The 11563-nt window shown below is 41.1% G+C and overlaps 1 protein-coding gene and 1 pseudogene across 1 annotated transcript in view; both read right to left on the reverse strand.

Annotated features, from left to right (window-relative positions):
• The window catches only part of PGM2L1 (phosphoglucomutase 2 like 1), a 49685-nt gene extending 44333 nt beyond the window's left edge, over window positions 1-5352 (reverse strand). The window contains exon 1 of the mRNA XM_049652241.1: window positions 4479-5352. Coding sequence (XP_049508198.1) covers window positions 4479-4589 — 111 coding nt within the window. The 5' untranslated portion in view covers window positions 4590-5352. The remainder of the gene's footprint in view (window positions 1-4478) is intronic.
• A 5015-nt stretch (window positions 5353-10367) lies between these two features.
• LOC125937538 (BET1 homolog) lies at window positions 10368-10797 on the reverse strand (annotated as a pseudogene).
• Between the last annotated feature and the right edge of the window lie 766 nt (window positions 10798-11563).

Raw genomic sequence — 11563 nt, forward strand, 5'->3', positions numbered from 1 at the left:
CTCTTCATTGCTTAAGGACCAAATTAAGTATTAGGAAAATGTGAACCAAAAAAAGTAACCTAAACTACTACTATAAAAACTGGATTGAACTAAGTGGCAGATCCAACCTCTGGTCCAAGCTCTACCCAAACTGGATAACTTCCACAACTTCTTTAGATCTCTACACCATGAAGTTAGACTAGACCACCTTTGTAGAGGTGCTTCTTGGGTGTCTTTTCCAACACACAATGATGATTAAAAGGGAATTCGTTCACCTCCATTTTACTGGGCTATATTTTGCTTGCAAATGTTTCACTGCTAGGTATCCGAAAATCACTGGCTTAGACTGAAGTCTTTTATTTCTATTTTCAGGCATTTCATAACCCTAACCTAACCTAACCTAACCCATCTTTACATTCTATTCTTTCTCAACACAGACCTACATTTTGAGACCAGAGTACTCTACTCACTATTTCTCAAAATGCCTTGGCCAAGCTGTGCCTGCACATTTTGTCAATATACAACCGTTGCTGCTCCAACTGGGTGAATAGCACTGCCCTGTGTCCTGTTCCACTCCCTACCCACACATTAAAACACCCAAACTTGAGCAGTACTCAATACTTTGGCTATATCTGCTTTCAAAAAGTTAAAGTTTGAAGTAAATTAGAAACAGGTGATAGTTGTCATGTTAAAGAGAACCTGGCTTCTAGGCCAGCCAAGACTTGTGTGTAATTTGATAGGATGTAAAAAAAACATCAAAAGAAGTATGAAGAAAGTGGGAGCTTTAGTTAGCCCTAGCACATAGAAGGGAGTGAGCACTATAGAAGAGTCATCTGGGCACTACTTGGAAGAGGAACACCTTGATCCATGGACTTGGGTTCCAGTGGTAAGATAGTCCCATCATAGAAACGGATGCATTTACTTACTACAGGCCAATGCTGTTAAACATTTAGGCATATATCTGAATCCTTGTGATTTTATTTCATGATCTTTGACTTCCTTATGGTGCATCTAGAAAATACCTTGACTACAGACAAATCTACTTATTTTACATCTGTACCATAAATTAATACAACTGCATTCTGAATTCAGACATCAGGTTCAGTTTCGAGTATATCGAATCCATCCTGAGACAACACAGCCTAACAAATTAGTCTGACAGCATAGAAACTGAGGGTCAGATCCTGGACTATGGTAAATTTACCAACAGAATGCCATCCCATAGTACCCCAAACTGCTCCAGTAAAAACCCTGTCTTGTGGTATTATTTTCCTTTTAACACTTAACCACACTCTTATTCAAGGCCAATAAACACATACTGAAGCTTTTCTATGGCCCCTACATACCTTTCTGATAATTTCTATGTACCCTAAACTACAGCTGAAACAAATGTTCTACATACACAAAGTTTCTATCTCTGCTTGGAATAGTCTTCCTATGTTGGGAAATCTAAATTCTAACTAATTCTGAAAGTTCAGCACAAATAACACTTTTTTTCATGAAGATAAAACTAGCAATTTTGTTGATCTAGGCAAGCAGAGTCATTGAGGATCAGCCATATTTGATAGGGGTTCCTTTTTTTTTCACTAAACAGGTATTAATCAGGTATTAAACTCAGTTTCTCTTCTAAAAGACTATTTATGCTGTCAGTGTGTAATGTAATAAAAACTATAAGTTTGATCTATTATTTTACATTTCTGCACTCTAAATTTCAGTGCCCTGGGATATAGCCTAGGTTACCCACACTATCAGTCTATAGTAAATACACATTTGTTTACCAATTATAAGCATTCTTTCCCATTATGGGGGGAGTCAGTTAAGTAATTATTTATTATTTTTATTAAATAATTATTTAAATTATTTGGATCTATTCCTCAGTTAAAGGCACTTACTACTTGTTCCCTTTGCGAGCTTTAGTTTTATTTTCCCTTCTATGTTGCTTGAAGATATGATCCACATCTATTTCATGTTTGTATCTCCCACAAGTTTTTAGCTAGTATCTTACATAGAGAGGGCACTTTAAATATAATTTAAGAACCTCTCTTCCATTTTCAGTGAAGGCTCACCTCAGTCTTTTTATATTTATCCTGGTTTTATAAAGTCTCCTTTGATCATCCCAGTCCACAGGTCACTCTTACTTTTGTTCCAATAAGGACTGCCTATAAAACATTTAATTGCCAGCAATACAACCCTAATGTTATCTTTTTTTGGTGTATATGCATTTTATAGTCTTTTTATATTTCAGTATATTCCAATAATATCCAGGCATAGACAATTAATACATATTGATTCATTCAGCCAATCTTTAAAAAGAAATCAATCAAGAGACTCATTAGGAAAAGTATAGTCAAAACTGGCACCTAAAGAGAACAAAAGATCTCATCCATGGCAATGAAAAACAAATTCCTATTGTTGGGGTCAAACAACCTTGACATACTTAGTAGTTACTAGTAAATTAAATTGTGTTGTAATTCTACAAGTGTTTTCAAATTTCATGAGTCTTCCTTTCTCTTTAGGGACACATAAGTGCCCAACCACATCCATTTCCTGAAAATACCAATGAAAGCAGATGGCTTTAAACAAAAACAATTAACTATATTAAACATATACAGTTATCATTCATTTGTAATTTGGGTAGGTTTCCCTGCTGAAGACATTATATAGTTGGTTTGTAGTACATTTGATTTTATTGTATGCTATTCCTTAGCTCTTATGCTATGCTTTAAAGTTATTTGCATTTTACACATCCTTACAGTAATTAATGGGATATCACAAATTCTGCACACTTGACTTAAAAAATATATCTTTTGGGGCGCCTGGGTGGCGCAGTCGGTTAAGCGTCCGACTTCAGCCAGGTCACGATCTCGCGGTCCATGAGTTCGAGCCCCGCGTCAGGCTTTGGGCTGATGGCTCGGAGCCTGGAGCCTGTTTCCGATTCTGTGTCTCCCTCTCTCTCTGCCCCTCCCCCGTTCATGCTCTGTCTCTCTCTGTCCCCAAAATAAATAAAAAACGTTGAAAAAAAAAATATATATCTTTATGGTCAAATTCTGTAATAAGGGACTTATTTCTTTAATTTGATATTTGAATCAGAACACTAGAGATTCTCCCCGCTCCAAGTATGGTCCACAGACTAGCAGCAATGGTATCACCTGGAAGCTCATTCTTGAGGCCGAATCTCAGACCCTACCCCAGGCCTACCAAACGGAAATTTGCATTTTAGATTCCCAGGTGATCTGTAAGCACTTTAAGGTTTGAGAAGCACTGGTTTAGACTCTAGAGGAAGAACAGAATGTCTAAGATGCACATGACCAAGAAACAGTTACTAACTCATTGTAATTGCTTATTTGTTGGTCATTTCTGCTAAATGAAGGCGTGTTGAGGGCAGAACCCTTTCTATTTCCTCACCACTAGTATTCATTCCCTGGCCCTAACAGGCTCTGAAAACATTACCCAATACACAATACATATTTTTGCTAAATGCATGAATGACTGAGCAAAGTAAAAATAAAACTTTTTCATAAAGTGAATCCTTTAGGAAATTCTTTTGTACAACACAATTCATGTACTACCATACTAATTCCTTAATTCAGTGTTATGAATTCCATTTTAAATACACTGCCTTCGCTACTTCAACAAATGCATTTAATGCATTTGACAAAGCAAAAGCTTGGATCATCTTCCTCTGCTGGAGTCACCAGTGGCGTCTTTTACAAGTGAGAGAGCTGCATTTTAACTCTGGCTCTCACAGATCCATCCCATATGTCTGCACAAGATGAAATCACCCCAACAACTTGGAGGGGGTGGGGGGAGTAGAGGAGGAAAAGGAATGGGTAAAGCAAAAACAATTCCATATCAGGAGCATCATATGAAAGCTGGAAAACATGATTCTTTGAACAGGATACTGCAGAAAATAACTCCCGGCAAGGGGAATAAAGAGGTAAGAGAATTCTTACCTTTTCAAGAGCTAAAGGTGATAGAGAAAACCACCAGCGACTACCTAGCGACGGAAAGTGGAAACACACCAGACCAGAAGTAAAGCAGAGAGCGGTTAGAGACACCTAAAAAGGGTACCAAAAACCACTTTCAGGTTTGCAGAGAAGGAAGTCAAAGGAGAAGAAAGAGGAAAGAAAATAGTTCTATGAAGGGTAGAACTTACGACATGATGATGATAAAGTAATAATAAATAATCGATAATAATAATTTTTTTTTAAAGAGACGACATGCACTTGAAGGGCGGGGCTGTGGGTGAGAAAGGGAGGCTGCAATTCCGCGCACTGCAAAAGGAAGTGACCACAGGTATCCCGGCTCAGATGGTCCCGGGGAGGCGGCCCAGGCATAGGTGGGTGGCAACGCCCGGCTCCGCTGTCTCCCACCCCGTGGCCTGAACCATCTTCTCAGCAGCCTGCTGACCACCGGGTGCGGACGGGAAAGGGCGGACTGTGCATGGGCGGGCGGGCGTGCGGGAGGACAGGAGGATGCAAGGCTGAACAGGTACCCACCTTATCCCAACGGAGCCACTGCCCGATGGCCGTGTCTAGCTGAGGATCACCGGTATGGTAGGGGGCGTGGAGCAGGTTGGAGTTCAGGTCTCCCTCCGCGTTTTCAGCCATGGCAGCCGGACTGAGGTGTGAGGGCCTGGGGGCCGGCGAAGACACGGAGTTGGGGGTGGGGCTGAGATGCGCTCACCAAGGTTCTGACGCCCCCTCCTCACTGAAGGGCATCGGAGACCAACCGCAAGGTGTCTGAACCAGCTCCTGCCGCAGCTTTGCGGAAGCAGGAAAGACGGGGGATTCGGCCACCCGCTCCCCACCAGACTAGCTCCGGGTCTCTTTCTGGGCCAACGGACTGAGGCGGTCCGGCGGCGAGAGAACAACAACAGTCCCCGATGTCTGGGTCTCGGCCGTCGCCGCCGCCCTCGCCGCTGTACGCCCCGCCTCCCGCGCCACTGGCCCCACCCTTTCCCGCCCCAGCTGATTTAAGTCCTTGGGGCGTGAGGCACCAGCGGGAGAGTACGATCCCGGTGCCTTCGCAGTAACATAAGTTAGGATCTGCTGGGGTGTGATGGGTTGTGGCGCGGCCTTTTTTTTTTTTTTTTTTAATTTGCTTCTTGCCACGCGTCTTATCCTTGTTAACAGTCCTCACACACTCCCACGCGTCTCCTTTTCTCGCTCAGCTGCCAAGGCCGCTACCAGCACGCTGCTTCAGAGCTCGCTCCGGGGACCCGGGCGCGCGTGCAGGACCCCTGCTCCCTCCAGCTTCAGCTTGGGGTACGCGCTTGGCGGGAGGATGCACGGGCCTGTTTCCGCACGACCTCACGGGAGTTGTAGTACTCTTCTTTCCCGGAGATCTGTAGAGACCGCCGCAAAGACTACAACTCCCAGCGGCTGCGCGCTCTCCCTTTCCTCAAAGGAAAAAGATCCGCCTCGAAACTATTCCTTATGGACGCGCCCTGCCCTTACCTTGCTGCGCAATGTGGCCTTAGAATGAAGTTATTTTAAGCCAGGACTGATGCAGTAAGGGGACCACTGTTATCCATTTAATGCTTTACAGTTTATCAGTCATGTTCTATCGCTTCAACCATCTTGTGAGGTAGGTGGGCGTGATCTAGCCCTAATTTACAAACAAAGAGGAAACTGCCTGTGCCTGTGAAGGGAGTTTCTCAAAGGCAAAATTCGTAACGGAACCAGGGTGCCAACCTCACATTTCAGCTGGTAGTTCTGTTGCTGCAGTGGGGTAGGAGGGAGAACAAGATGACTGAAAAAATAGACAAAGAAGTTAAGGAGGGAGGATGGGTCAGCATTTAACTATAACAGAAGCAACGATGTTCAGGTGTCAAAAGAGAGGTAAAGAGCAATGACGATAGGCATACGGAGGAGGAAATGAGATTTTTGAAATCCTCAATTTTTTATTTTGCCTCTCTGCTATGGAACGCTCACCTTGCAGAGTCACACAACTTGAGGACTGAGAGATGCTGAGCAGGGCTTACCTGTCAGACGCTCAGTTTCTTGGTTTGGCCTTCTTACAATGGCTCTATGATTTTGGCCGAGTATCTTACAGCTCTTTCCCTAGTCAGCTTTTTTGTAAGGAGGGTGTAATAATATTTTACAGTTACTGGCTCTACAGGAACTTAATAAATAGCTTTAGAGTGCTTGAAGGTTCACAGATAAAAGACCTAAAAAATTCAAAATACTCCTTTCTTCCCTTTAACAAGCCATTTACCATAATAAAATCCAAGCTACCAAGGTACAGAAAGAGCATAGTGCCAATTCCTAAAAAATAACGTGCCATGGTTGGGATTTACAGTCTGCTAAGCAGTTGGGTGTTTCTTTTATGGAATTAGCAAGTTCTTTTAATCACACAAGGCCTGGGAAACAACCACGTGTCCTGAAAAGAAATTAATAGTTCACTATCGTCACCATTATTGTCCATGACAAATGTTAAGTATTTATGCTAAGCATTATGCTAGGAGCTGAGGCCACAAGAAAGTATATAACAAAACTGTTTATTTCAAAAAATAAAATATGTCTGGGAAGACAGATGTATGTGAGAAAATGCTTCCTTCAGACAACTGTTAAAGAATTCAGAGTCTGAGGTAGTCAATAAAAGCAACAAGCAGCAGGAGGGAGAAGCACTGGGCTTTAAAGGTCAAAAAATTAATAAGTAGAGAAAAAGGTAGAGGGCATTTCAAACCCATACATCACTGGTTCTCAAATCTCCCTAGGAATTCATTTAAAATGTGTATTTCTGGGGCACCTGGGTGGCTCAGTTGGTTGGACATCCATCTCTTGATTGTGGCTCAGATCATGATCCCAGAATCGTGGGATTGAGCCCCATGTCAGGCTCTATGCTGTCAGTCTCCATGCTGAGCTTGGATTCTCTCCCACTCCCTCTCTCTCTCCCTCTCTCTCTCTCTCTCTCTTCTCTCTCTCCTACTCTTCCTCCCTCTCTCCTTCTTCCCCTCTCCCCCTCATGCTCTCTCTCTCTAAAAAAAAAAAAGTGTGTTCCTGGTCACTGCCCTAGAGATTCTGATTCAGCGCTTTGGAATAGGGCCTAAGTGCCCACATATTTAACAAATATCTATTGATTGTGACATAGATGGCCATGATCTGACTACAGAGTTTGATAGGAGGACCAGTGAATTGGGGTCCTCTGGAATCTCATTAAGAAATACAAAATTTCAGGGGCGCCTGGGTGGCGCAGTCGGTTAAGCGTCCGACTTCAGCCAGGTCACGATCTCGCGGTCCATGAGTTCGAGCCCCGCGTCAGGCTCTGGGCAGATGGCTCGGAGCCTGGAGCCTGTTTCCGATTCTGTGTCTCCCTCTCTCTCTGCCCCTCCCCCGTTCATGCTCTGTCTCTCTCTGTCCCAAAAATAAATAAAAAACGTTGAAAAAAAAAATTAAAAAAAGAAATACAAAATTTCAGGGGCGCCTGGGTGGCTCAGTCGGTTAAGTGTCTGACTTCGGCTCAGGTCACGATCTCGCGGTATGTGAGTTCGAGCCCCGCGTCGGGCTCTGTGCTGACTGCTCAGAGCCTGGAGCCTGTTTCAGATTCTGTGTCTCCCTCTCTCTCTGACCCTCCCCCGTTCATGCTCTGTCTCTCTCTGTCTCTCTCTGTCTCAAAAATAAATAAATGTTAAAAAAAAAAAAAAAAGAAATACAAAATTTCAGGCCCCATCCCAGTTGTGCTGAATCAAAATCTGTATTTTAACAGGCGCCAATGATGATTTATATGCATATTAAATTTGATAAGCAGTGGTTTTTATAAGACAGTTCTTTAATTCAATTCTGAGAAACACTACTAAATCAACAGACCTTCTAAGAGATGGAATTCTATAACACAAGTATAAAAGACTGGAGAAATACAAGTTTTAATTCAACACCAGAATCAACCAGCCCTCAATTTTATCAGCAAGATTATGACATACACTGGTTACCAGAAACCTTGCCCAGCATCTTTGGCTTATTGCTTAGGAATTGAGGGGTACCCAAAGAGATCTACAACTTATCAAATCAAAGAATAGTGTAAGTGTGTCCAGAAGAGGGGGTATAACAGTTTTCGTAGTCAGAGAAAGTTCAGAAGCTTTAATTTCTGTTGGAATTTGCCCAGGGTTCTTTTTTTTCAAGTCTTTATTTAAGTTTCAGCTAACGTACAGTGTAATATTAGTTTCAGGTATACAACATAGTGATTCAACACTTCCATACATCACCCAGGGCTCATCACAAGTGCACTCCTTAATCCCTGTCACATTTAACCCATCCCTGCACCCACTTCCCTTCTGGTAACCATGGGTTTATTCTTTATAATTAAGAATCTCTCTCTCTCTCTCTCTCTCTCTCTCTCTCTCTCTCTCTCTGTGTCTCTTTTTTCCCCCCTTGCTCGTTTGGTTTCTTAAATCCCAGGTATGAGTGAAATCATATGGTATTTGTCTTTCTCTGACTGACTTACTTTGCTTAGCATAATACTCTGCAGCTCCATCCATGTTGTTACAAATGGCAACATTTTGTTCTTTTTTATGGGAATTTGCCCAGGGTTCTGTATTTTTATTTGCTAAATCTGGCAACACCAACTGTGGTCATGAAAGAGAATATCTCTCTTGGTCCTAATATTATATATGACCTAATATTTTAAGGTCATGATGTATATAACTTACCCTCAAGTGGTTCAGAAAAAAATACTGTGTGTGTGTGTGTGTATATACACACACAAATATATGTTATATATACACACACATATGTATTATATAAATATACATGTAAACATATGGTTAGATAAATACCAAATAATAGATCAAATGGGGGGACATTTTAACAACGGGTGAATTTGGGTAAAGGATAGATGGATAATCTTTGTACTATTTTAATTTTTGCAGCTTCATTTGAAATTATTTCTAAATTAAAAAATTTAGAAGAAAAACCTCAGGGCATCTGGGTGGCTTAGTTGGTTAAGCACCCAACTTCAACTCAGGTGATGATCTTGTGGTTCATGAGTTCAAACCCTGCCTCGGGCTCTGTGCTGACAGCTCAGAGCCTGGAGCCTGCTTCAGATTCTTTGTTTTCCTCTCTCTGTGCCCCTCCCCCGCTTGTACTCTGTCTCTCTCTCTCTCTCAAAAATAAATAAACATTAAAAAAATTAAAAAAAAAAAAGAGAAACCTCAAGTGTATAAGAAATAGCCATTTATTTATTGTTTTTAAAATTCTAATTAAGAGATTCAAACCTCTCATTCTGTCAGGGTAGCAAGAAATTAAGTTTTCATCAGTATCAGGGGCCCCTCCTCTCACTCAGGCTTTATTGTATGGTACTGGGGAAACAAAGAGTCAATAGCTCTAGTTCATCAAAGTTTTTGCTAACATCTGTATTGTCCAGGGTCTTTTTTTTTTTTATTTCATTAAAAATTTTATTTTTAGAGCCCATCAATGGACAAATCCCAAACAGTAGCAATACAGAGTATTTAAGAACATTTTAATATTTCTTTCTATCCATCTTTGTTTTCCTTTCCACAAACAAACATACTGGATTAACGCAACAATACTCTTAACCCCAAGTTCAATGCCTGAGTACTTTCAATATCTATTTTGAACACATAATAAAGCAGAGGCAGTTGACTTTATTTCCATTTGGAGCTCAGCAATTACTTTAGCTTCACATTATTGTATCACACGTTATAACCAAATGGCCTACCAAAGCAGCTAAAATCATAAAATTATTATAAGCCAAGTCAATGGTATGTATAAAGTTAACATGAAACAACAACTAGACTAGTATACATTTGTTTTGGGTCCTACAAGAAATATGCCAAAATAACAAGCTTTGGTAAAAGATGAGGTCCTGGGGCAGAGGAGAAGGGGAAGTCATATCATCAAAAATTTTGAGGAAAAGTTAGGTAAAAGGAAACCAGCCTATAGTTTTAACCAAATGAAGGGAGAAAGGGGAGTACATTATCAGGGTTGATGACAGCTTGGGAAAAGACATATATCATTCCATCACAAACTTGTTCACTACCTCAAGAGCTCAGCATCAGGCTCTCCAGGCATTCTGTTATTCTCCCGCTGGGTTTCTTCACGTGAACATAAACGTACATTTATGCTAACAACAGAGTATTATACGGTATTTAATCTGATGGCAAACAATAGGAAAAAAAATTGTTGGGGCCAGACTGACTTCAGGCCATCTCAATACCCCTGAAAATAGGGGCAAAAAATGAATCATTAAGAAACAGTATTCAAAGAGTACTGTATTACCTAATGTGATTTATAAAACAAGAACAATTCAGTAATTGTCAATGGAAAAAGTCATAATATTGGAAAATTAGGAATGTTTTGATGCTGATTTTTTACCAAAATGGTACTCCAAACAGTTAAGTTGGAACAAATTCCAAACTCGCACTTACTTGCATCACCTCAGTTTAATAATCCAATAAATGACAAGACAAACAATGAAAACAACATCATATAGCACAGCAGCTTGTTTGGCTCCCTCTAGATAAAATCTTCAGTTTTCCCATAGTTTTACCTAGAAATCCAGTTATAGAATCAAACTGTGAATCCATTTCAGCTAATAATTTATTTTGATGCTTAACCTCATGGCCTATTTCGATGGAAAGAGATTTTATAGCAGTTACTTTGCTTCTCAGACTTTCAGTGAGTCTCTCATTTTCTTCACAGGCACTATACCCACTGTTAGCATAGCCATAGTTCCCATATTTGCCTGGAGGTACTCCTTCACCCAGGCCTGCACGCCTCATCCTGCCAGAGTAGGGAAGGAAAAAAAGCAGAAGGAAGGGTGGGTAGAAAGGGGCCACGGTCCCTGGACGGTGTCTTCAGAACCAGGGCCCAAAGAAACACCAGCTTCTTTCCCCGAAGCGCCATGACATCAGTCTGTATTGCCCAGGGTCTTAATGGTCTCTGGAAGTCTGACAGCTTTCTCCTTGCAAAGCATTCATAAGCTGTGGCCAGGAAACTTGGTTAAGACTATGAACCCCAAAGCCTCTATCTAGGTATACCATATAGCCATCACCTCTAAAATCTTGCCAATTCCTTAGACCTCAGGGACTCTCTCTCCTCACTCTCCTATCTTAAGACTTTAAATCTTGAGGAAATCTATCATTCTGCTGTGTGATTTCTCTGAAAAGGGAAGTATTGCTGCTCACAAAGATAGTTGATATAAACTCTACTGAAATCTGTATTAAAAAAAAAAGTCAAGAAGCAATTTTCAACTTTTAGCCCTGTTGCATAAAACTCCAAGGGAATACAATAATAACAAAAAGTGATTATCTTTGTGTGAGGGGGAAGGATGCAGAGCTCGCCTGAGATTCGAGTTAAGCAAGGCAAAGAACCTGGGGGGCAAAATCTAAGGAGGTGCTCCTTTTTCAGGTTTGTGGAAGTGCAGGATTGGTGCCCGAGAGTGAGTGCCTTAATATATTTTTTAAAACAGCTTTATTGAGATATAATTCGTATATTGAGATATAATTCATTTAAAGTGTACAATTACATGTTTTTTGTTATGTTCACTGATATGCACAAACATTACCACAGTCAATTTTAGAACATTCTCATTATCTTGGAAAGAAACCTCATGCCCTTTAGCT

This window comes from Panthera uncia, chromosome D1 (assembly GCF_023721935.1).
Source record: "Panthera uncia isolate 11264 chromosome D1, Puncia_PCG_1.0, whole genome shotgun sequence".
NCBI classification, from domain to species: domain Eukaryota; kingdom Metazoa; phylum Chordata; class Mammalia; order Carnivora; family Felidae; genus Panthera; species Panthera uncia.